A 26,720-nucleotide genomic window follows, 5' to 3' on the forward strand; every position below is an offset into this window, starting at 1 on the left:
TGGGGGGAGGGAATTCAGCGGAGCAGTGTCTTAGAGGAGCTTTTTTTTTTTTTTTTTTTTTTTTTTTTTTTGGTAGAGCGAGAAATCATATAAAATAAAATGAAATAAAACGAGGAAGGCAGCCAGCTGTTAGGGGGGAAATAAGGCAGATAAAGGCGCGGGGAGAGAAATTAACTGCCAACCAGGAGGAGTTGGGCTGTATTTTTCAAAGGTGGGGGGAGTGGAGCACACACCTTGAGGAGGAAAGCGAGAAAGAAAAGAAAAAAGCAAGTGGAAGGGGGGGCTCGCCCAAGAAGGGTGAAGAAGCGAAGAAAGTCGAGGCGCCGAGGCTCCCAAAGCTGGCAGCTCCGGGCGGCGGTGCAGGGGCGAAGGGGGGGCGGGGGGGACCGTCGGACATGCGGCTCTGGAGTTGGGTGCTGCGCCTGGGGCTGCTGAGCGCCGCGCTGGGCTGCGGGCTGGCCGAGCGCCCCCGCCGGGCCCGGAGAGACCCGCGGGCCGGCCGCCCCCTGCGCCCCGCCGCCGGCCCGGCCACCTGCGCCACCCGGGCGGCCCGCGGCCGCCGCGCCTCGCCGCCGCCGCCGCCGGGCGGTGCCTGGGAAGCCGTGCGCGTCCCCCGGCGGCGGCAGCAGCGGGAGGCGCGGGGCGCCGCCGAGGAGCCGAGCCCGCCGAGCCGGGCGCTCTATTTCAGCGGGCGAGGCGAGCAGCTGCGCCTGCGGGCCGACCTCGAGCTGCCCCGGGACGCGTTCACGCTGCAAGTGTGGCTGCGAGCCGAGGGGGGCCAGAGATCTCCGGCGGTGATCGCAGGTAGGCGAGGGCGCCCGGCGGGCGCTGCACCGTCCCCGCCGCCCCAGGGGCGCGCGGGTGCCTGGGCGCGGGCGGCGGGCTGGTCCGGGGCTGACGGGTGTGTCTGCGCGGGAGCCGCCCCTCCGGAGGCGCGGAGGCGCCCGGGCGAGCTTCCAGACTCACTTTGCCCCATCTGCGGAATGGGCGCTCTCAGAGGTGTTACCCTTTTCCCCCCCGGGGAGGATCGCAGGGTGCGCTCCCGGAGGTCTGAGACCTGCGAACTAAGCGCTTCTCCCTGGGAGCCTCAAGCACGTAATCCGTGCTCGGGATGGTCAGAAGTACTCTCTGTTTCGGGTGGAGGGGAGGGTGACCCAGTTGGGGTGCATGTGAAAAGAGGCCAGGGGACCATGGATTTCGTGGACTTTTTAATCGAGGTAACCCCCTTCCCTTGACCCGGTTATCCTGAAAGCCTGCAAGGGCGAGGTTGCTGTAATCTCCTGAATTTAGAAGTCCTTGAGTGCCCCAAAGTTGCTCTCTGCTTGATGTCTGCCTCTGGGATTCACCCCTACCTCCCAGCCACACACACACACACCCCGCTGGCTGTGTCCCGCTCTTCAAGCCTGTTGCCTGACACCCGGGCCGGGGTAAGACCTTCCAGACGCTCAGCGCGCCAGCCTTCCTCCCCGGACTCCGCTGCTGCACGGGCGCTTTTCTCATTTGGGACCTTGAGTTCTCCCGCCTCACCCTCCCTCTCTGTCCCTTTCCCGGTTGCACAGCAGAGCTCATAGTGAAACCCGACTCTCTGCGAGGGTTGCAAACCTTAGAAATGCTCCAACATCCATTCCCCCTCCAAAAAGGAATCTGTGGCAATTCCTTTAATGAAACTGGGGGACAGAGGTGGGGTGGCGCTGGAGGAGGGAAGGAAAGTTTTGCCTCTTCTGGCTGGGAGATTCCCTTCCTGCACAAACAGCCTGGCCATGTCCTAGGACGTCCTAAAGTCTTAAAGTGAGAGTAGGGGTTCCCCCTTCGCTGCAGCCAGGAACGTGGGGAGGCGTTTTGCGATCCCACCCCCGACACACACTTTCTTAGAAGGGAAAGCTCTGAGCTCTTCGTCAATTCTGCTCCTTTCTGTCTTGGCTGAAATGTCTCCGACATAGCGACGGAGCGCTGACTCTGTCCCATTTACATGAAGTCCATTTCTGGGGGGGGAACCCAAACTCAGCTGCTATGCCAAGAATGTGCCCCCGAAGCTCCCACTCTCTGGCCGAGGAACCAAGAGCAAGAAAGTGTTTTCCCCCCCACCCCTGACGTCATCATATGCTATTTTTTCCCCTCCTTTCTCCCCAGGAGGGAGAGGGAAAGTGAGCTCATTCACTCTTAGCCCTCAAGCCCTCCTCGCCCAGAGCAGGGTATAATACAGGGTAGAGGAGAGACGCTATTCATAATGATGATGATGATGATGATAATTCAGGGCTGTGGTCTGTTTACTTCTCTGTCGGAACATAAGGAAAGCAGAGCCTGCTGCTTGGAGGTGATTTTCAAAAGATGAGTAGATCAGGTTTTTCCTAGTGTTTACCTGTCATAACCGGTGATTTGGGAGCCTTCCCTTCCAGAGGGGAGAGCCCAGGGTTATATAGGTATCATCAATGAAAAGGCAGTAAATGCATTTTTAAAGAAGAATATGTAACACCTGGGATTCCACTGGAGCTTGCTTTAGAAATGTCTGTAATTCAGACAAGGAGCCTCTCTTCACGCGCGCTCTCCTGAGCGCTCATCCGCTGGCACACAAAGATCGTGCCGTAAAATACTTTAATTGGATGGGGGACGTTAGGTTATTATTGCCTGTATAAAATGCCTGGTCCATTTTATGTGTGGAGAAATAACATTCCTCTCAAAAAGAAAAAAAAAAAAGGTTCTGCTGTAGTATAGCACCAGAGAGCCAGAGCTTTTCTCGGGAGGATACTGGCGGATTTTTTCCCTCCCCTAGTTGAGTCTGAGCCAGATTTGGCCGTGTGTAAACACCTGGCCCTGTGCCAGAAAAGACTCATTCTGCGGATCCTCCACACCGGAGAGGCTGTCGGACTAAAAAGAACCTGCTTCTCCTTGAATTAAAAAGCAAACAAACAGAGGTTCTTTGCAGAAGCACTTTTTCAGCTGCTTCCCTCGTGTAAGTTTGGGCTGCGAGAGAGGCAGGGCCCAGGTGGGCTGCAGGATGCTGGTGCTGAGCCACGTCCTCCCGCTGCCTGCGACCTCGGGTGCCCAGTTTGCTGCCTGACCTCCGCTGGCTCCCTCTGGCTGGGCGTCGCCACTTTCCTAGGAATCCCTGGTCACCTATCTTGAGAGAGCAGGCATCTCTCAGCAGGGACCGCGCGGCTGTTTCAGGCAGAGGGTTGCTGCCTCGCTGTCAGGCCAGGCTGCCTTACATCACTCTTTGCTGCAGGATTCGACTGGGTTTCGCAAAGGTCTAATTTTACGGTGCAGTTAACCGGGTCTGTCGTCTGGCAGCGGCAGGCCCTGCCGCTCCTGGTAGGCGGGCTGTGCTCCCAGATCCGCCTGGGATGCTATTTCTGCCCTGGTTCAAACTTCACTGACACCAGTTCAGACAGGCGCTTGGAGAGGCAGAGGGAAGGAGGGAAGGAGCAGTTTGCTTCTGAAGCTCAGAAAACATGCCTTTTATTTTTCCAAAGGGGAAGGAGAAAAAAATATATATATAATCTATATGAATACAGATATATATGAATAAATATAAAAGGAAAGCTTGGGCAGGCAAAAACAAAGCTAAAGTTAGAAAGTGCCTGTGTGCAGGATTCTCCGGATGACCCACCAACAATGGATGGGCTTTAGGATTGAAGACTCCTTAAAGGTTACTGGGAGAAGGGTGCTGGGAGGCTAACCAGGCCAGTTCTCTCTCTGGCCGAATAGAGAGTCAGAGACAGGGACAGGTCTTCAGTGGCAGGAACTGGGATTTAATCTGGGCACCCAGACTTCCAGGCCTTTTCCCCTAGGCCTCCGAGACAACGTGACTAATAAACACCGTCACCTCTCACCCCTTGCAGACCCGCCACCCAGACAGCCTTCAGTCTTCCCGCGGGCAATTTGGGCTGCCTTTCAAGTCCCGGGGAGGGGGACTTTCTGATGCATCCCTTTGTTTTTGTACCATACCAGGCAGGCTCCAGACCCCTGCCCCTCATCCCCAAGCGCGCCTACCCCAGTGCCCTCCAGTTTGAAAGAGAAAGGAAAAGAAAACAATAGATTCAATTTGCTTCATGGAGCAGAGGCCCCAGCAGCAGTTAATCTTGTTAAAGTTTCTCCGGACCTGTTAGATAAGTGAAATGTGGACCCCACAAGCGCTGCCCTCCTCCCACCCCATCCCTTAGTGGCCCAGAATCCCCGCTCAGAAGGATTTACCTGGACCCCACCAGTGCCTCTGCTTGCCACGCTTTCTTCTGTTGTTCTAAATGTTGGGCTGTTGAGTTTGCCGGCTGCTCAGAAGTCTTTTTTGTTCCTCCCCGCTGTAGTTACCCACTTCCCACTACCCCCCCCCCCAAAAAAAAAAAGAATACCTGCCTTTTCCCAGCTTGAGGGTTGCTGTTGGAAAAACTAAGTTTCAAGGGGCTGGTACATTAACACCATTCTCCCCCAGCATTTGTAGTCATGGGGGGCTGGGGGGCGTCTAGAATATTGCAGTGGTTAAAAGCCAGTTTTAGTAGTCAGGTTACCTAAGTGGGAACCCACCTCTGCCCCTAGCTGGCCGTGTGACCTTGGGCAACCTGGTTGGCTCCTCTGGGCTTCATCTTTCTCATCTACAGCTAGGATAGTGTAAAAACCTACCCATTGAATGAGCTCATATGTGAAAACTGCTCAGAACAGGATCTGGTGTACAGTAAGTGCTCAATAAACTTCACTCTTATTATTGGACATGATTTCCCAAAGATCTCAGTCTTGATTTTATGGACTGAGGACACTTAAAGGCAGGAAGGAAGCCAGCTGTTCCTGGGTGCCTCCAAGGGGCCAGGCACTGTGCTAGGTGCTTGCTTTGTGCCTGCACGGTTCACTCTCACAACCACCCTGGGAGGTGGGCATCATCGCAGTGAGGAAACAGAGTCACAGAGAGTTGAGTGACTTAGCCTGAAGTCCCACAGGCCATCAGGTGGGCAGAGTGTAGATGCCAGCTTGAGTACCAAGTGCCTTTTTCCTCTTTAGCAGTCTTTTGGGAGAGAGAAGAAATGACTGCAGCAGAATGTCCCCATTCCTTTCTGCCTCTCTGTGTGTGAACATCACCTACAGATACAAAATAAGTGTCAATCTCCCTTGGAACCCTGAGTTTGACCTAGCAAATCTGTTTTTCTTTTCATGCCAAACTATCAGACAGACCGGCCTTGGACTTTCTGTTGCCAGTTACTTGCTGTGTGATTTGAATCAAGTTACTTCAGCTCTCTGTGGCTTGGTTTGCTCATCTGTGAAATGGGCATAGTGAGATCAGGATATTGCAATAAAATAGCTATGCAGAAAGTAGCTGACATGGTTCCAGCTCGCATTAGGGACTCAGTCAGCCGCAGCTGCACCCTGGAAGCAGCCATATTCTCTTTCCAGGTTGCTAGGTTGGTCTTTAGCAAGTGGGGCCTGTTTGAGCCCTGGTAGGGCTTCTCCTTCTGAGTTGCCGGGAGTGTACCGAGAGTAGACAGTGTGTCTTGAGGAAGAGTTAGCCCCTCTTGAATCCCTTCCTTGCACTGTGACTTCTTCTTCTCTGACCTACTTGGGTGACCCCTTGGTGGTAAGAGCCACAGAAGGTCCAGAACCACTGGACCTGTAAGCAGGAAAGGCAGATAGCCTCAAGGGGGAGCATGTACCCCCAGGAGCAGGAGCCAGGCGGTGTTCACAACGGAGTCCAGGTCACAGATCTACAGTCACATGCCTCTTGCTCCTTCCCCAGATGGCCTCCAACTTCCAAGTTCCCCCAAGCAGCCATTCACGTGGACAGACAGGGTGATGGCGGCTGCCCCACCTCGCCCCTCTGCACAGAGGAAGGCAGACTTGATGCGAGGGGTGGGGCTCAGGAGCGTGGGCCCAGGCATGGGCTGGGTCAGGTAGCTCATTGTGCAACAGGGAAACTGAGGACCAGAGACATACAGGCGCTGATAATTAAACTGTGTCCACAAACCACCCACTCTCAAATGGGCCGGGGAGATCATTTGGTCCAGTAGTTTCTGTCCCTGACAGCACTTGGCAGCACCAGCTTTTAAAACATCCCAATGCCCGGGCTGCCTCCCAGGGTTTCTGATGCCATGGATATGGGGTTAGCCTGGGCACTGGTGGTTTTCAAAGTCTTCTCAGGTAATGTGGAAGGACCATCAGTGGGAAGAATCACTGATTCAATCTGATGTCTCCCTGCTCTACAGATGGGGAAACTGAGGCCCAAAGGGGAAGTACTGTTCTCTGCTTATGGAGCTGGTGAGTGGCTGAACCTTTAGAGAAATTCAGCTGTCCTGATTCTGAGTTTCCAAACACCAGGAGCGACCCTTTGTCATTCTTAATTCCCCTGCTGACCCCAAGCCCCTAGGTGCCCTGGCCCTGACATCCATTTTTCCAGAGCTATTCCTGTGTGTGAAGCCACATCCCCTGCCTTTAAAGTGTGAACATTCTTGTAGGGGTGTAAGATGTTGAGTTTTATGCATCTGATTTTAAATGAATCTCTCCAAATGTGTGGGAGGGGGCCCCCTCAGAGCAGAACCAAGGGATATTCAAAAGGGAAGCTCAGCTCTGAGGCATTCTGGCTTTGCCCTGGGCTAGTCCTATGAGAAGGGACATGTTCCTATTATTTCACCCCCCCATCACTTGGGACACTGTGAGACCAGCACTAACTGCAGGTGTCTCATATGAGGAAGAGAGATCCCCAGGTACCCCAGGTAGGAGCACTCCCTCTACAGGCAACTTGTGCCACATCTACCTATGGCCAAGGGCTCCAAAATTCATCTCCCCTACCTGTGACACCCCTTCCCTGGAATTTAATTTTCTTTCCCTCAGTGTCCCCCTATCTTTCTTCTTGATGCACTGAGGGCTTTGCATCATGCCTTGATGAGCTTATTGGAAATGCTGAGCACTAACCTGTGGACCTTGGTTCCCTTGGCTCCATTGAAGATCTGAAACTGGGACTCAGGAGCTCTGAGTTCAAGTCCTCACTTGGCCTCCTGTGAGCTATGTGACTTGGGGCCTCTGACTCAACCACTGGGGCCTCAGGGGAGAGGGATTCAGGTGTGGTTACACTCAACATTTCACAGATTGTCACAGGAACCAGGTGGGACAATGGTGGCACACGCTGTTGGGCACGGTCAGAACCCACACCACAGATCAACAATAGTAGGAGCCAACAGGTGAGAGATGGGAGGGATTTGCACCGTCAAGGTCACTCCTGGAGAGGTGCCTTTATTTCATTTTCCACACTGCAAATGATAAACAGTAGCCTAGTCAGCAAATCTTTTGATACCTGTGACCTCACTGGAGTCCTTTGATGTTGGGACTTCACAGGTCTGCCTAATTCTACCACTTACTTGCTGAGTGACCTTTGCAAATGAACTGTCCCTCTCTGGGCCTTACTGTTCTCAGGATGCACAATGAGGCGTAAAGATATAATAGGGGCTTTCAAATTGTTCCCACAATTTTATGGAACCCCTGGGGAGAGGAAGAAGGGAAGATCTCTGCCCCACAGCCTTCTCACCTGTTCTCCTTAAATTGTGAGCTCTACAAGATTCCACTTAAATGAATGTGCAGGTTCCTTAGCTGCAGAATTTGAGTAGACATTGGGCTGACATTAGGAATTATTGTGACTTTTGTTAGGGGTGATAATGGTAGTGTTATGTATTTTTAAAGATCCTAATCTGATTGAAATGCATGCTAAGTATTTATAGGTAAAATGATGTTATGTCTGTATTGTTTGTTTAAAATTCTCCAGAGAAAAAAAAATACATAGGGTGCTGTGGGGAGGGTATAGATGAAAGAAGATTGGCAACCTGATGACATCGTTGAAACCAGGTCCCAGAGACATCGGGCTTCAGCCCATTGTTGTCTGTTCTGTGTGTGATCAGAGAGTACCATAATTAAAAGTTTTAAAAATTAAAAGAGTTTCAGAGCCACAAGGAGAGTTGACATCTTAGGTCCCTGTGTGTTCAGTGAGCTAGCAGGTTTCCAAATACAGAGGCACCAGCTTCGAGAGGATTCAGGACTCTCCCAAGGTCACACAGGTTAATTGAGAGAACACAGTGTAGGCTCCAGAATTTAGTAGATCGACCATCCTGGGAAAGCGCGAGGGGAAGGAAAGAAAGGTGGGGAGCCTTAGGAAGGGCAGGTAGAAGGGCCAAGTGGACCCTTGCTGGGCACTCAGAAGCTTTCAAGTGAGGACATTTGTTGCTGTATGGAATTGTCCCCCACACTGTGAAACATGTAGCATCCTTGGTTGTGTGCATACAAGTCCCCTAGGATCTGCTAGGCATTGTGACGATACAAAACATTGTGACAATGCACATGCACATACACACACACACATTGCCACATACCTCTAATTTTTCATGACTGGCTCCTTATTTCTCTCCATCTCTGGTAGCCTTAGGAGTATCCTAGAACCTTCTAGAGCCCTGGGGGAATAACCTGCAGTTGACTAATCTCAGCAAGAGCTGACACCATCAGGAAACAGGGAAAAGGAGACTGTGTTCACTGAGGAAGTATTTTGTGCTTGTTGATCATAGGACTCAAGAGTCAGATGGCCGGAGTGTGATTTCCTGACTCTCCCACCTGCTCCTTGCATGACCTTGGGCAAGTTACTTAATATCGTCAAGCTTCACTTTTCCCATGCGTAAAATGCGGATAGTACTGGCTCCCACTTCACAGGGTTGTTTTGAAGATTAACTGGGCCTCCATGTGGAAAAATGCTTAGTAATGGAATCTAGACCATGGGTAAGCACCCAGTAAACGTTAACTCATATCGCTATTATGTGTGCCTGGCCCTTGCCACACATTATTTGAAATTCTCTCAATAACTCCCTGAGTTAGACAAATGCTTCTCTCCTTCGGCAGAGCCAGGAATTGCCTCCCCCCTTGTCACTCAGGAAAGATTTCTTGCGATTATCTTAACATAAAACAAAAATTAAAAGACAAACAGAATAAACACTTTGTTGTTTCATATTGCAAAAGCAGTGATTGACCATTGTAGAGAAGCTAAGAAATACAGATAAAGCAAGAGACAAAGTAAGATGTAACCATCTTTTTCCAGGCATTTGACAAGTGTTTATTGAGCGACTGCTACGTGCCAGGTACAGTGTGAGGCCTTGAGTACAGAGCAATGCACCGAGGAGGAAAATGCCCTTGCCTTTGGGAGTTGATGTTGGAGGGGGGTGAGAAGCGAAAGGTGAAGACAGAATATAAATGAATGAAAAAATATATTGCATAAGGCCAGGTGAATGTTTATGAAGAAAAATAAAGTAGAGGAGGGATTCTTGGGAGTGCTGTGTGGGGGTGCAAGTTGTAGGAGGAGTACAATTTAAACAGGCTTGTCAGAGGAGGTAGTAATGAGCTGTGGCATTGGAGATGAGCCCTAATTGCAGACCCAAGGTCATGTCGAGAAGGCCACCTAGCCTTGCAGAAGGAGGAGCAGTGCACTGGGAGTTGGGACATGTCACTCTAGAGCATTCATTCCTTAGCTTGATGGGTGCCATTGGGTAATTCACTTTATGTCTTGGGCCAGTTTTCCTCATCTGGACAATGTGGGTAAGGAGGAGTTTATCTTTGCCCTAGAGAACCTTCTAGCAGAGATCTCCTAGGATTGGATATGTCTAATCAGGGCTATCCTGAAACAACTTTGCAAAGTTGGCATTCGGTCCAGTTTTCTTCCTTTTTTGGTGCATTTTTGTCCACTAGGTGGTGCCTGTGCCTGTCTCCCTCAGGGGCCAAGTGCCCGCACACTTTCTGCTTCCTTGCCCCCAGCAACACTCATTCTCAGGAAAGTACATGGTATTCCTTCTTGCTAACGTGTCAGTGACTGGCAGCAACTTAGAATGTTACTCTTCCAGAGACATACATACTTTAATATCTCCCCCAAATCTTTGACTCTAAAAGCAGAGTATCCATGGGTAGAATTTCAGTCCAAGACTGACTGAAGACATTATTTGGGGAATATTGGTACTTCCCAATGGCTGGAAGCCATCTCAGCAATAGTATTGCTAATAATAGCTGCCATAAATATGTAAAAATCTCACTGAGTGGCTTTCCCTGTGATCACTTACTTGGCTAATGGTTAGAGGACTCAAATTTCATAATTTCTTACTATACAAAGGCCATCCCAGTGAAGTTTTTGGACATCAGAGTGAGGCACTGACTGGCCTTTTAGTCTGGCTTATCATTTCAGTCAGATCATTTCAAGCATTAAAATAGTAAAACTCTGGAGTCTGTAACCATCTGTTAGCCTGTTTTCCTTCTGGGAGTGTCCAGTACTTTCATCCATGGAGTACCTCTTGTTCCCTCTGCCCCCTTCCTTTCTCTCTCTCTCCCTGCCCCTCATGCCTACTGCACTGACTTTGGCCACTTAAATTTTTTTTCAAAAGAGAAAGAACCCGGGGTCCATACAACCTGGAAGAGTTGGAGACATGACCCTGTTTCAGTTTTAGAGAACATGAGAAGGTCTCAGGTTCAAGTCCACTTGTAAGAAACAGAAAGTTGAGTAGGTGGGAGGTCACAGCTTGGGATCTATGTATGAATTGGGGGCGGGGGGGGCATATGACTAAATGCAGAACCCGGCTCCAGCCTTTTTTGCCTTCACGAAGTTTGTGGCCTAACCTGTACCTATCACCTTTGCAGTCAAAAAGACATTCCTGTATCTGTCCCATATCCATCTTCCCTAATTCCTGTTGCTTTCTAAACATGAAATGTGGTGGGCAGAATAGGACCAAATGTGTTCGTTTGGAAGGGCTTATTTCCCCCAATGAGATTAGACATCTTTCAGCTACAGAGGCTGGTGAGAAAAGAGAGAAAGGTAGGTTAACAAGCCAATCAGGAGCAAGTGGGCCTTGCTTTTAGAGCTGCATAGTACGCAGACAGAAAACATAAGAAAATAAATACATATTGTTTTCTGTTTCATGAAGTAGCATTCATGTGAGTCCAAAGACCCATCGTGTGTGAGAGTGAGAAGCACTCATCTCAGCCATTCATCTCATAGATGAGGAGCTGAGGGTTGGTGGCAGGCATGGTTTGCCCAGATGAGTGACCAGGCTGGGTAAGAGCCTCTGTTTTCTGAGGGTTAGGCCAGAGCTAGATCTGCTGGTTTCCTGACTTTGCACCCTTTCCCATGGAGTAATTTCCATCTCTTTGCTAATGAGCATCATTTATCTCCAGACTGCTGGACTCCAGACTGATGGACCAAACTTTTCTTTGGGAACTTCAACATGTACTTCAAACTCAGTATGTCCACAGCTTAATCATCTTTCCTCCAAATTCCTTGTGTCTTCGTCTAGTGCCCCTGCCGTGGGTATGCCATCCACCATATTCAGTTGGTCATCAGTTCCTGTCTGTCCTGCCTCCTTGACAGTTTTGCAGCCTTCTTTCCTCTTTTCGGCTTAGGCGCTCTTCATCTGTGGCTTTGACTCTTTCTCTGGTATTATGGTGCCCACTTCTCTGAGCTTCAACCCCTGGACCCCTGCAGCCTATCCTTCAATGCCCGATAGTCAGATCTTTCTAAAATGCAAATTTGACTCTAGCTAGAGGTCCTTCAATAGCACGGGAATTATTTTCAGTACCCCAGATAACTTAACCTGTTTCCCACATCATTTTCTTTATTTGGGGCACCACTTATATCCCCATGCACCATTTTGCAGAACACCTAAGCCTCTATAGGATTCTGCTCCAGGCTCCCCTCTTCTGGGAAGTCCTCCCTAACTCTTCTCCAAGGAGAACTGGTTTCCCACACCCCTTACCCATCTGTCTCCACTGCACCCTCTGCACACATATATCAAAAGACCTGGACTTCTTTCTCTCCCATTTAACTGTGTGCATATTTGAGGTTATTTGAGGCCATCTTCACTTCTCCACTGCCTAGCACAGTGCCTGGCTTATAAAGGAGTAATATGTATTTTTGCTCAATGAATGCATGACTGCAAAGAGAACCAGCTAAATATCTAATGATTCTGGAAGAAGGAGCTCAGGAACCTCAGGCATGTTGCATTACGTAACCAAAGCACATGACCTACCCCGTGTGTCACACTCAGAAGCATTACACAGTGGTTAATTCCATTTCCCCTTGAGCAAAGGAGTCAGAAAGAAAAAGAAATCTGGTCTTCCAAAACAGAGCGGGGAGGGAGCAGTGTACTTAAATGCCTCCTCAACTCACATTTCGGCCTTTCTAATCCAAGCCACATTTTAGCCTTGGTCTACCCTTCTCAGCCCCTTGCCTGTTTGCAAAGCATTTGTTCTGTGTGCGCCCTGCAGCACATAATTTTCAGCTTCACCCTGCTCTCAGATTTCCCCCTGCCCCTCCAGCTTCTCCTCGGGCCTCGAGCTTCCTGGCGGCCGTGTCCCTTGCCTGGGTTTGCATCCATTTCCCGTCCTTGATGGGGGGGCCTTTCCGTCTGCTTCCCTTGATCTCGTGAGACCTTGAGGTGACCTCAGGATCTGGAATCCTCAATCCCGTTTATATCCCTTGGGGGGAGAGTACACATTGTCAGCCATAATAACAGTAATAAAAGCAGAGCGCTTACTATGTGCTGGCACTGTGCTGAGTGCTACACTTGGAATCCTGTGAGTTAGACTTAGAAAGTTACAGGACTCGCCGAAGGCCCCACAGCTAAAGGGGAGTGGAACTGGGGTTCAAATCCAGGGCATTATAACTTTTCTGCAGCTGCAGCGACTTGCCATCGCCTGGGATGCAGCAGTCGTCTGGTAAATGTTCCATGTGAGAGGATGGTGGGTGACTGAGTGAGTGGGTGATGGCTGCCCAGGCCCCGAGGCGCACATTTAGAGACTGTGCAATGGAAAGGGAAGGTGTCGAGGAAGAGAGGGAGGAAGACAGCTAGAGATGGAGGAAAGTCTGAATGAACCTTAAAAGAAATAGGCTAAGAAATCTCTGGTATGCAAAATTGATTTTGTTTGCAGGTGACTTCTGGGCAAAAAGATCATTTGCACCCACAAGAGCATTCCCCATCCTTAAGTCGTCTACTGGGAGATATACACTATTTCAAAGATGCTCTTGGCCAAAAATGTTTCCAGATTTCTCTTTTGGGAATCAGAGCCTGGAGTGTGCTCTCCCAAATATGCCCAAAGGAGACACATTGTCACCCTCTGAGGGGGTCCCGGGTACATTCTGGGCCAGATCTGACACATGTGTAGCGATTGTGCCGCATGGACTGTGAGGTTCTGAGTAGAAGATGACTGGAGTAGCAAGGCTGAGTTGTGATGTCCTCTCACTGGAGCTGATTAAGCCTCTGTAGAGCCAGTATTAAGCTCTGAGGATGACTTCTCTCCACACCAGCCCCCTGGGCTGCTTAGGTATGATCTGCTAAAAACAAACAAATACAGTATTTTGTTCATCCCTCCCCCGAATTCAGAAGCTGGGATGATGCTGGAGTCTGCTTTATCAAATCTGCTCAGTTTACAGATGGAGAAACTGAGGTCCAGGCAAGTTAACTTGTTAAACTAAGTTAAGTTGAGTAAACTTAAGCAACAGATGGGCAGCAAACGTGAAGCTAGAATTCAAGTTTCTTGACTCTGAAATCGGTGCTCTTTCCACTGGACCCCTTTGTTTTTCGTCACAGTGTGGGATGACAGTGACATCTGTGGGTTCACATTAGTAAGCTCATTAGAATCTGTCATACAGCTGCTCAGTTGCTTTTCTTAAGCACTTCTTATGTGCCAAACCTGTGCCCAGGGATTCTGTGAGGTCCAGTAGGAAATGACAGTCTATTGGGAGAGGTGTATCAATCCATCCCTTCCCTCCTTCCTCCCTCCTTCCTCCTCCCTCCCTCCCTCCCTCCCTCCCTCCCTCCCTCCCTCCGTCCCTTCCTTCCTTCGTCCATTCATCCATTTACCCATTTATTTAATTAGATAGTTATCGAAAAGTCTGTGTGTATTATACATGGAGCTGGGATACATGGATTAAAACAAAGAACAGGGCACAGTTCCATCCCTTGGGGAGCTCCCAGTCCTGGTGGCGGAAGCAGACTGGTAAACAGAATCATGACCTCATGGTAACTGCTATAACTAAGCAATTAATAGCGTCCTGGGCGAGCACAGAGGCGGAAACACTGTGGTGTTGAATCCATGTTTTTATTATGGGCCTAGAAGGTGCTCTGAGTTTTCAGAGGCATAAGAGGTCCCTTCCACTTGGAAGGGTTGGGGACTCATTTTTGAACTAGGCGGCATGGGTATGTATATGGAGTGTGTGCCTTGCCTTTTGTGCGGATACGTCATGTGCATCATTTGAAATGTAGAGCCACAAATCAAATTAGGACAAGGAACGCTTTTCAATTCCTGTCTCAGCTGAGGACATTGACCCAGAGTAGCTTTTAGGAGTATGACGCTAGGAAATGATTGGCCGGTTAATCTATCACAATGCGAATCAAGTCCCACAGCCCCTTGCATCCCCCTCGTTGCACTTCTCACTGTTGTGATTGCCTCTGAACGTGTCTGTCTCTCCCCACTTTTCTCCAGGCTCCTTGGCAGCAGAGGGCCCTCTGTCTTTGTCGCGCCTTTACTCCTGCTTTAGCAGGTCCCCAGCCCGCAGGGTGGTGCTCAGTGAACTTTGCCAGAGGAAGAGGGCTCTGAGTAAGGGTGAAGACAGGGTGACTGAAAGCAGGTGCTGTGAGGGGAGATGCTTCGAGGAAAGGCGCCATGGGCCTTAGGAAGGGCCAGGCAGTGAGGCAAACGTGGCACGAATGGCGCTGACCGCTGGGATGGCCTGGTAGGAGCTGCCTGTCACCTGTGTCCTTCCCACCTCGCCCGCCTCCCTTTCCTTCTGCTGAGCCAGGGCACCATCCTGCTGCGTGCCAGCCCTTCTCCCCTGGCTTTCAGCGCCTCCCGCCTGTCCCTGGTCCCTGGAGAGCGGCTGAGGAGCCAGGAGCCACCGTGCGGGGTGAGCCTGGGCCCCTCCCGCACCCTCCCCAGGCCACAGAGACCCCCCCCGGAGGAAACAGCCGCACTTGGCCGGATCTCGGCTGTGCGCCCGGGGCACCTTCCCAGGGCCTGGCACGGCGCAGGGGTCCGACCAATAGTGGGGGTGGATTTCTGGATGAATAAATGATGAAAATTGACGGTGCATCCCAGCCAGTCTCCTCAGTTCACAGGTGGAGAAGCTGATGTCCAGAGGAGGCAAGGACATTATCCCCAACCCCATCCCAAATTAGGGACAGAAAAGGGCTAGGCCCAGTTGTCCTGTTTCTTCCGTCCAGCCATGTTGTCCTGGGATGTGGGCTCCGCTCCCTTGAATTTGGTCACAGACATTTCAGCTCATTGGATCCTGTGGTTGGATAGAATCCAAACTGTCCTTTTACAAGTGGGAAGCCTGGAGCCCAAAGAGGGGGAGTGATTCGTCCAGGGTCCCACAGTGAGGCGGTGACGGCACCAAGGCTTCCAAAACCCCCAGCCTCTGCCTGTCTCCCTGCAGCCAGCGCACAGATAGTGTGTGATGTGCCCGGCGCTGCTGGAGATGTAGCAGCGAGGGAAAGGGGCCGGTTCCTGCCCTCATGGGCTCTCTGCTCTTGGGAGAAAAAGACAGTAAATGAAGATGGGAGACGAGAGGATGAACAAGAGGAGAGAGGGGGAGGGGGGGGGAGGGAGGGAGGGAGGGAGGGAGGGAGGGAGGGAGGGAGGGAGGGAGGGAGGGAGGGAGGGAGGGGCGTGTATATAAACCGCGCCGTGGGGGGAGTTCAGGACGTTGAAGGAGCCGGCGTGCCAGCCGCTGGCAGACGTGTGTGGGAGCCGAGCGCAGCCCAGGTCACGGATTCGGATTTTAATCCGGACGAACTAGGAAGTTACCAGAAAGTTTCAGACAAGGGTGTCACCGTATCTGGCGCAGGTTTCCCAAGGATTGCGCCGCCTCCTACGTGGAGACCGTAAGATGTGAGGGCGAGAATAGAACGAGGAGTCCCGGGGATGCCGTTATCACGGTGAACCGATTGCCATGCTCTTACTGGTTTATGAGTCAGTATTTCTCTCATGTCGTTACCACCCATTTTCTTATTAATACCATGGCCAGCTGAAGTCCCTGACTGGCACTGATATTTTAGATCCACAGAGGAGAGGGGGGTTTCTTGCCCTTCAGTCCAGAGGGACCTGAAGGGATTTGTGAACCCCAAGACATTTACTGTAAAAATTTGAGGCTGTGCACATTTTTCTGGGGAGAGGGTCCAGAGTTTTCATCAGTTTCTTAAAGGGGTCGATGGCCCCCAAACGATGGCTTAGATTCTGACAGGCAGGGGGCACGAGAGGTCATTTCCTGAAGCGCGTTCCCAGCCCTAAACTCCGAGCACTCTGGGAGAGCCGTGACAATGAGAATGTTGATGTTGAGTTGTCACATCAGCCTGAGGGATTGCACTTTCCTTCATCTGTACCCTTGTTGGAGTAAATAGAATTTGGGACGTTTTTTGCTCTAAGGAAAAGTTAGTTTATTCCTTAGAAATATAATCTACAACTTTGTTTATTCAAACTCCGGTCTCTGAGTTTCTCTGAGTTTTAAAATAGGCAAGTTCACTTCAAATGTGGCCTGAGGTGGTCCTGACCATAATTACTCACTGTGGCCTTTACCCATGAATCTATGGATCCAGATATCCATCCAGTTTCCAGCCAGCCATCCACCCACCTACCCTGCCTGTCTCCCGTCCTCCCTCCGTCCCTTCCTTCCCTGCCTCCCCAGTTTCTCCATCCCTCCCATCCATCGCCCACCCTTCCATCTCCCCACCCTTCCATCACTCCATGCTGTCATTCATCTACCCTTCCGTCCGTGTAATCTTCCATTTACCAGGCTCTATGCTAGAGTTGGGGGCAGGAGTCAGAACACTCCAGTGCCTGTTTTTATGCCACTGTGTGTGCGTCCTTGAAAGAGTCCCCTGAGGAAGCCCCCTGAGCCGTTTGCTTTTACTAGAGTACTGGTGTGAACCCCACTTCAGGAGTTGGAAACTGGTTTGAGAAAACTAAAGCGACCTGCCTGCACAGTTACACTATAAGTATTTACAGGATGCTTCGAGCCCGGGTCTAGACCACTGGAAGCTCCTTTAACACACTCATACTTTAGTTCAATAGCAGCTTTTACCCTCAGGTCAGCAGGGGGTGGGAGACCAGTAGAGAAAGTGAAAAAGAGGCAGGGGTCTTGGGGAAAGGGCAGACTTCAGAAAGAGAGCAGAGAAGGGAGCTCACAGTCACCTGGCTCCTGGGACTCTGCCCATAACCCCCAAAGCCCTTGTCTAGTGGCTCTAAGCCTTCGTGATCCCTGTGTGCCCCTGGCTGCGTGATGTAGCAGGAAGCCCTCGTGGCATGGGGTTGTTTCAGTTTCCAAAGCATTTTCGACATGTACCTATCATATTCCCACTCGCCTTGTAAAACAAGCATTTTCATTTAATACAGTGAGGTCTTTGTATTCGCAACAACAAACACATGGTCTGAGACTCGCGGACACAACCTGCCTTTCTCTCTAACACCCTCCCCGCCACCCCAATCTGTCCGCCCTCACAAAGCCCAGTGTCAGCAGAAATAGCTGTTTACAAACAAGGGCTCCAAAAGAACAGCACCAGGAGCGCAAACAAACCTCTCAAACACGCCCCCAGCTCTGTCCTCGGAGTCCTGGTGAACAGCGTGTGTCACTGGCGGCAGCTTTCGTGGAAGGCTTCCTGCCTTTCCATCTTTCCATCTGTCTTCATGTCTGGCTTCCTCTGTCTCCCTCCGCTTATTCATTAAAACCGTGAAGAGCCTGGACAGGGGAAGGCAGTCAGATGCTGGCCTGGGCCTCCTGGATTTCTGGAAAACAGAGCCCAGACAGGGAGTTGCTTACGAACGGCAAGACAGATCCAAACCCGTCCAGCCTGCAGTGTCATCTGAAGAAGCAGCTGACTGGAAAAGGATCATTAATTGGGTGGATGTGAATGTAAGAGCCACACGAGGATCATGCAGCTCTAGATTATTTTCATTATCGGCAACTGAAGGGATTCTTTCACCACCATCTCAAACTTGAGTCTGCTATAGCTCCCTACTACCTACACATGGTAATGATAACAGTGAACACACTTAACGCATAATATATGCCAGTACACTGCATGCATTAATTCTTTAATCCTCACAATGACCTCCTGAAATAGGTTCTATTATCATTTCAGTTTTCTAGGTGACAGAATTGAGGTCCAGGAAGGTCCACTGACTTGCCCAAGGTCGCACAGCAAGTAAATGACAGAATGAGTCCCCAGAGTCCACATGCTAACCACTCCTCCACAAAACTCTAGATCAGGTCAGAATTCCTTAGCTTGACATTCAGCTTCCTCCCTAAACACCGTTTCCTACTGTAACTTTCCTAGTTCCTTACATCAGGGTTTCTCAGCCTCAGCACTGTTGATGTTTTAGAACAGCTAATTTTTTGTTCTGGGAGTTTGTCCTGTGCACTGTAGAATGTTTAGCTGCATCCCTGGCCTCTACCCACCAGGTGCAGTAGCAGCCCCTTCACCCTAGTTTTGGTGAATAAAAAATGTCTGCAGAAACATTACCAGATGTGCCCTGGTTGAGAACCGTTGACTTATGTGGATTCTCCTGATTAAATAGAATTATCTGGCGTTCCTACAACATATATTCCCACCTCCATGCTTTTTCACATTTGACCTTGTAGTGTCCTTGACCTCCTCCCCATCAGTCTTCTCTAAAAGACTTCCAGAGTCTTTCAGTTCCTCAACATCTTTTATAGCTAGAGAGGAAACACTAGTCTGTCTGGGTTACTGATCTACTTGCTTTTATGCTTTTTTTATTTTTAAAATGGTCACCGATTGCAAACTTTCCATTGAAAACCCCCTAAAGATTCCACAGGAGTCTTGAGTTAACAGCTCAGTTCACTTCATGTACTCAGCAGTTCTTTAGTGGGGTCTACCTTGTGTCAGGTCCCAAACTAAGCACTCAAAGTATGAAGTCAAAGAAGGTACAGTCCCCGCACCTCAGTTTATGTGATAGACTGTCTGAGCTGGAAGGGAACTTAGAGAACCACTCTCCCCCCTCTCCCAGTTGAATAGTTGGGGAAACCGCGCCCTAGAAGGTATTTGATCAAGGTCAACTAGAGACCAAGCTCAGGGCCAAGCTAGATCAGGTCAGAATTTCACCTGTGGAGTAATATTAAAATTCTGTAGTCCCAGTGGGCATCTCAGTATCATTTTTCATCTGGAACCTTTAAAGAGCTCATTTGAGTAGAGCAGCAATTCACAATTTTCTAGCAGATACCAAAACAATAGAAATTGATAGCTGAAAAGCCTGCCTGTCATCCCTCTGCAAAATTTTGCTTACATTCCACACTTCTTAATGACTGCAGATGGCCAATGAGCACTGGACAGGGAGTCCTGAGACATGAGTCCTGGTTCTTTCAGCTCTCTGACCCTATCCATTAGAATGTCATGAAATCCCTTGCTAAGGATCCCTACCCCGATGGATTTTCTTCTGGGAAAAAAACGCCAGAGTCCCCGTTGTCTGTGGAGTAAACTTCAGATACCTGGCACGATGCCATCCCCAGCCCTTTGCGGTCTAGCCTCAGACAGCCCTTGCTATTTCATTTCCCTTTATTACTCTGTGTACCCTTAGTTCCATCGAGAGCAGACGTCACAATGCTTGGCCTTGGCGCATGTTTCACCTTCTGCTAGGTCTTTGCCCAGCTTCCCCCGATCAAATTCCTGTTCCTCATGCAAGGCTCAGTTACTGAGTCACTCATCCAGGAAAACTTCCCTGAGCCTTCTTGTCTGAATCAAGTAGCTCTGTTTGCTTGTACCTGGGCCACAACTTACTCCACTCTGCTTTACTTACTTATAATTAAAACTACCCCCTGGCCTCACACGGACAGTTTCCCCTGGCTGGGCAACATCATGGAGAAGTTAAGAACATGAATTCTGGAGTCCGATTGCCGGGGTTTGAGTCCCATCTCTGTCACTTGCCAGCGAGTTACTCAGGCTTGGGCATGTTCCTCGGGCCTCCCTGAGTCTCGGTTTCCTCTGTAAAATGGAGACAGTAACAGTACTTGCTGCCTGGGTTATTGTAGAGGTGGCCCGAGCTAATCCATGCGAAGAGCTCCGCACAGTGCCTGGCACGCAGTGGACGCTCGGCGGGCGTCAGCCGCCATCGCTGTCCCTGCACCGGAGTGTAATCGCAGGTGGCACCAGCCCTGTGGGGCAGGGAGCTGCCTGCCTGGCCGAGGCCCTTCGTTATCGCCCTTTCTCATCTCTCCCCAGAGGCTCCCCCTGGCTGTGTGGGCCAGATGAGGTGATGGCAGGCTCGCCCGCCCAGAGAGGAGCTTTTGTTTCCAGAGCTCAGCCCACACTGTCTGGGGTGCGTTCTTCACAGCTCCCGAGGGCCTGCGTCAGCTGGGAAATTTACATCACCTGGCTCCCCCTGTGGGAACCTTCCCCCTGAGCCCTCGCGTGGCTGCCGGCGTTCAGTGCCCTCTCCTGATGCAGCTCTGTAGGTGAGGCTCCGAGGTCCAGAGATGACCCAGTGTCCGCTCATCCATTAGGCAGAGTTGGCACAGCGCCTAAAGTCCACAGTACTTTTAGGGGCCTGTAAAAGTGGCTTGATCTCTTTTAAAATCAGAAGAAAAAAAGTTAATATAATGGTACTATATATGTAATAATGAATCTAGCTTCCTTGTTATATAAATCTTTATAGCAGCGTGATCATAAAATATAATTATATTTATGGGGTAGGAAAAGGCGGCGAGGGCCTGTGAAAGTCATGATGAAGAGGGATTTTTCCCAAATCAGTAGAGCATTAGTGATGAATCAAGGCAGAAGTTCATATCTTATCATCCCCAGTTTAGAAATATTTTCTCTACTTTTTCAAAAAAGGCCCTAGAAGTTATTATTTCACTGCCATCTTTTCCTTTCGCAGATGAGAAAGGAGACCAGAGAGAGGGTGCAACTTGCCTCAGGACACACAGCTTAGTCATGCCAACACTCAGTTAAGTCGTGCTTTCCTGACTCTTTGTCACTTAGTACTTCACACAACCAAACCTAGGACCACTGACACCAACCTCCCACTATATGGAGGGAGAAATGGGGGGCCAGGATGTGGAAGGGGCTTTACCTAGTATCACAGAGGTGCCTACTCCTGCCTCCAAGTTGAGGCTTTTGCTCTAGTACTGTAAAGTTGGTTCGGAAATTTAAAATCTACTAAAATCAGGTTTCCTCACAAGCCTTGGGCCAGTCTTTCTTTCCTTCTTTCTCTCCCCTCCCCTCCCCTCCCCTCTCCTCTCTCTCTCTTTTTCTTTCTTTCTTTCTTCCATCCATCCATCCATCCATCCATCCACCCAGTGAATGTTTATAGAGTATTTATGTTCTAGGCATCTACAGAAGGCTCTAGATGCAAAGTAATGAACAAATATGTACTCTTTACCTACTTGGAGATATACTCTCCCCATGTGCATGAACAGAATCATAATTTCTATTTTGCCCCCTTTGGAGAGTTCTGGGAGAAGCAAATGAAATAATTAAGATACTTTGTAGACTTTAAAACTTCAAGGAAACTTATGAATGCTTTCCGTAATGTTATAACCAACGCAGTGTATAATCAGTTTGGGGAAGGTTTAAAAATTGCCTATATGAAGAACTAAATATGTAACTAAAATTTTTTTGCTTATGTCTATCCATAGAAAACATAAGGCATTGGTTGAGCTCTTGGCTTTGGAGTCAGAGAGCTGGGTTCTAAGCCTAGTATGTTATTACAAATCAAATGGCCTTTGCCTAGTCAAAACAACACTCAGTCTCAGTTTCCTCATCTATAAAATGAGACCAAAAGCACTTATCTCAGAGTAGTTGTAATAATTCAAAGAGATGACGCACATTAAGTTCTTTGGCCTTGTAGATGGCATGCCATAGATGGAGGCTCTTTTTCTTTCTCAGTAGGTTCATGAGGCTCTGAATGGCATTAGAACCAATCAGAGTAGTGATCCTAAGGATGCTGTAAGGAGACAAGTCTGGTAACAATAGGTCTTCCTAATTGCACAGTATCAACTCCTCTTGTAAGTACATTGTATCAACAGAAGGGCTGGCCTAGAATAGGGAATAGCAGGTTTCTCGCCAGAGGGTACAGCCTGTGTCTGGTCCATACCCAGGACTTCCAGCTGGGACCTGATACATAGATGACCCATGAGCTGTGTTGAATGAATCAGTGAATGGATAAATGGATACTCAGGCAGGGCTTGGGGGTTTTAATTTGGGGAGTAGAAGAGGCAGGGATAACTCAATCCAAAGCCTCAGACCTTGCCGGGGCTGTCCTGAGGTCAAGGGCACAGAATAACTCCAGGGGTTCCTGAAGGTCAGATCCTGGACCACTGAGTGGAAAAGAGAGGGAGGTGATTTGGGTTCACTGTAGGAGAGCAGCGAGAAACGCCCGACGGTGCCAAGGCCGCCTTCAGGCTGCGAGGTGTCCTCGGATTTTGGAAATACGAACAGCCACTGTTGAGATGTGGTACAGGTGGTTGCAGCAGGGGGCTGGGTGTTAAAGGAGATGATCTGATGGCCTTAAGGGACCCTCCAGCCCTGACTGTGCCTGATCCCATGGATGATGAAGGGAAGGCCTGGGGCCGCTGTGAAGGGCGTGAACAGCGGGATGCACCGGTCCTCAGAAATTGCCCGGGAGTGGTATCATGTTCTCTGAGGTTTGACGAGTGAGTGGGGGGAGCTTGTAGGTCCCGAAATCATCAACATGGCCAGAGGTAGACTGTCCTCCCCAGGGCAGCTCCGACATGAGCCCCTCAGTCTGCGGGGCTCAGCTTTGTGCCATGGCGACGTTTAAGGGTGAGAAACAGCAACAGCAAAAAGCTCTCATCTTTGTCTTTTTCTTCCTCTCCTCCCCCTTTCTTTTTTTAAGTTGATCTGCACCAATTTCACTGACAATGTGAAAAAGAGGGCAGGGAACACGTCTCCCCATCTCAGAGGACAGCGTCAGGCAGGATAAAGTTTTAGTAGCACAGAAGAAGGAACAAAGCAGTTGGTTCTGATTCTGAGAAAAAGGAGCAGACTTGTATGATTCACAGGAATAAAGAGTGTAGCTAACGATCACGTGCCATGCGAGGGGGCCTTTGCATTCTCTCTGAGTCCCCGCCGCGGCGCGAGGCGCTGCCACCGATATTACCGGGTCACAGGCGGGGAAAGTGCCAGGGAGGCGGAGGGGCCGTGCCGCAGGCTCCACGGCCGGCGAGCGGCCGAGCTGGGCCTCGGGCAGATCAGGCTCCGCTGTGCACAGGCTCAGCCCGCGTTCCACCCGGTGACCGTGCGCCGGGTCCCGGGGCGTGCGTCACCTCCACGGCCCTCAGAGGTAGATGGCATCATCTCCGTTTTAGAGCGGTGAGGACCAGTACGAGGAGAGGCGCCCTGACTTCCCAGGTCTCACAGCCAGTGAACGGGGGCTCAGCGCTTGAATGCACAGTGGTGGTTGATCTGTAAGACCCCGGCCTTCCTACGCCCGCCCGGCCTGCTCACGTAGAAGCAAAGGCGGCTGGCTGGAGAGTCAAGAGCCAGAGGGAAACAGGTGAACCCGAGGCCCCGAGAACACCTCGCCATCCCCACTGCACCGGTTAGGTCTGTGTGTTAACAGAGCGAATGGGCTTTCGGGACCCTTGGGCACACTCTTGTCAGCCTTCCTCACATCTGGACAGCCTCACGTAGTTCACAAGGAAATCTGCATGCTTTCTCTCCCTCCTCCCTGGAAAACGATGCCTGAAGCTTACAGGATAAGACTTTTTAATTCTTGGTGTACATGTGGGAAAACTGAGGCTCAGAGAGTTGAATGAACTCATCCAAGGTCACACAGCTAGGAGCTAAGGTAAGCAGACTCGTGTGGCCAGGGCAGTTTCAGATAATGGTTCCCAGCAGAGAGAAAGACCACAGGCAGAGAACAGACACGCGCACCCCCATGGGGACTCTTTCCACTGCTCCACACGGTCCTGCACAGGGAAGTCAACCTCACACATTCACTCGCGTGGACAACACATAGGAGACACCTGAGCTCATCTTGACCTTGTGGATTGTTCCAGAGGGTCACTTCTGATATTCCAGCCTCTCTTACAGCAGGAGACAGGGAGCCCAGAGCTCAGGATCGTTTGGGATAAGCCTCCAGCTAGGTGTGATTTCTTTCTAGCCGCCTCCTTCCACTGAGCCCAAGATCAATCCTCTGAGTGAAAGTGGGCCTGGAGGGTTGAGGATGCTGAGGAGCAGTCCCTCAGCTCCCGAGGGACCTGCCTCGGTGACACCCTAACCTTTCTCTGCATGCCTGGGGCTGCCGAGTCCCCCAGGGGCACTTTGGTGGTCCTCCCCCCGACCGAAGCAAAGGCGGGGACCATGGGCACACTTAGCCCAAATCTGTCTGTTTTAATCACTGTCTTCTGGACTGATAAAAGCTTCCCATAGGATTGCTCTCTCAAGCATTCCTCTGTAGCTTTGATACCAGCCATTAACTCACGGAAGGGAAAACAAAACAAAACACAACAAGAAAGGGACCAGCTCCAACCCTGAGCTCTTAAATCTTTTAGGCTCCTGAAAGAAACCAGACTGTTGACCTACATTCCCCACTTTCATCCCCGCACCCTCTCACCTCTGCTTGTGTTTCCCCACAGAGGTCCCGCAGCTAGTGGACACCCTTAACTTGGAGGGCCCAAAACCACCTTCCTCCCCTTCCTCCCCCTCCTCCACGACCTCACATCTCCCGCTGTGGGAACAAAGGCTGGGATGTCTGAAGGGCCTGGGATCTCAGAGTCGCGGGGAGTCTGAGACCAGCAGGACCTTTCGGCCATCTGGTATACCCCTCCTATTTCATAGGGTGGGGAAATGAGGGAGCCCAGAGAAGGGAGCTGCTTTCCCAGTGACACACAGCAGAGTAGTGGCAGAGCCGGGGCGAAGAACCTTGACCTTGGGCTCAGGGTTATTCCCATTGGAGAAAAGCGCCTGGAGGAGAGCTCTGGCTTAGAGTCGTCTGGTTGTGATTCCGCCGCTCCGGCTGGGATCCTTCAGGGACAGGGCGCGGCGGGGAATCACTCGGCTTCCCTCCATCTCAGTTTCCTTCTCTGTCACAGGACCATCAGGAAAGCCCTCTCCACTGGGTCACTCTTGAGCACTAACGGGGACGTCTGTGCTTAGCAGAGACCTGCTACATATGAGACTTTCGACAAATGTTCATTATTATTGTCATTAGTTGAAAATGCTACTGTCACAGGCAGAAATGACCTGGGTAGAGTTTCCTCCCCTCCCACCTCCACTCTCCCAATGAGAAAAAATAGGTAATAATATAAACTTCATATAAATCCGTATCCTTTGCTAATTGTCCTCCTGAGACAATGATGGAAGAAAGCCAAGTGTTATCAGAGCTAATTTGGTGTTGAGTTAACCCATCCTGGGAAAACGTTCTAGGGAAAAAAACGCAGGATGGAGGCAGAGCTGAGGCCCCGCTCGTCTGGGGGGGGAACAGAACCTGAAAGCAGGAGTCTTGAATCCCAGTCTGTCCTATTGCTTAGTGCTCTGTGACCTTGGGCAGGCGACCTCTCCTATCTGATTGTCAGTTTCCTCATCTGTAAATAGCGCCTATTACGCAAGGTTGCTGTGAGGGCTCTAGGAGAGCAGCTATCCACCTGCCCAGCACACAGCAGCTGCTTCAGATGCACACTGGAGCCGAAACACGGAGGCACCCTCCCTGTGAGGACCCGTCCTGTGTGTGGGGACCACTCATGGCAGTTTGCGCCTCTTTCTAATACAACTTGCTCTGCTCATCATAGGAACGGAGTAAATGGAGGCAATGCTTCATAACCAGACAAGAATTCTGATCTGGGCACGAGGCACTGGAAGATGGGATGGATCTTAGAGAAATTTTGGGAGGAGAGCTGAGAACACTTGTTGAACGATGGTGTTACAGTTTTCTAGGGTTTCCATAACAAAGTACTACAGACTGGGGGACTTAAACAACAGGAACTTATTTCCTCACAGTTCTAGAAGCTTGGCATCTGAAATCAGGTGCCCACGGCGTTGGTTTCTTCTGAGGCCTCTCTCCTTGGCTTGTAGACAGCTTCCTTTTCCCTGCGCCTTCACATGTCTTTCTTCTGTGCGTGTCTGTGTCCTAATGTTCTCTTCTCCTAAGGACACCAGTCGTATTGGATTCGGGCCTACCCTAGGGACCCGTTTTAGCTTGATTACCTCTGTAAAGACCCTGTCTCCAAATAAAGTCCCATTTTGAGGTACCAGGGGTTAAGCCTTCAACTATGAATTTTGGGGGAGACACAATTGAGCTCATAGCAAATGCACAGGAAGACGGGAGGCAGCCAAGAGTGTGACAGCAACCTTGACAAAAAGACCGTTTTAGTGTAAACCCTGTAAGTTGGGACAAGCCTGGATCAGACACCAACAGGCAGGGAAGGAGGCTAGTGATGGGAGTCCAGACACTGAAGGACAAGCCCAGGGAGGCATTCCTAGCTCCATATAGGCAGCAGGTCCAGGAAAATCTTGGGTCCCTGTAAAGTGGGGTGAGCCAAGTAGAACAGAGTAAGCACTAGTCCTAAAGCATGTTGATTCTTAGTCAGGGTTTCAGGCCCAGGCAGAAGAATGACATGGGACAGCAGCCTCCTGGCTTGCAGTTCAGTTCAACTTGCTTGTGTTGGCGCTGTGGGACTTATAGAAATATTTTTGGAGGGGCTGTGCCTTCAAATAGCCCATACTTGGCGCTTCATGCGATGACGTGATTAGGAACCTGAGCCTAAG

General features: G+C 50.4%; 1 protein-coding gene across 1 annotated transcript in view; it reads left to right on the top strand.

Moving 5' to 3' along the window:
- Positions 1 to 395: 395 nt before the first annotated feature.
- Positions 396 to 26,720, top strand: part of PAPPA (pappalysin 1) — a gene marked incomplete at its 5' end in the record, with an annotated part of 212,477 nt that continues 186,152 nt past the window's right edge. Inside the window, one exon of the mRNA XM_081151832.1 lies at positions 396 to 804. Within this exon, the coding sequence (XP_081007958.1) occupies positions 396 to 804 (409 nt within the window). The remainder of the gene's footprint in view (positions 805 to 26,720) is intronic.

This window comes from Miniopterus schreibersii (genome assembly GCF_964146895.1).
Source record: "Miniopterus schreibersii genome assembly, chromosome: 11".
NCBI lineage: Eukaryota > Metazoa > Chordata > Mammalia > Chiroptera > Miniopteridae > Miniopterus > Miniopterus schreibersii.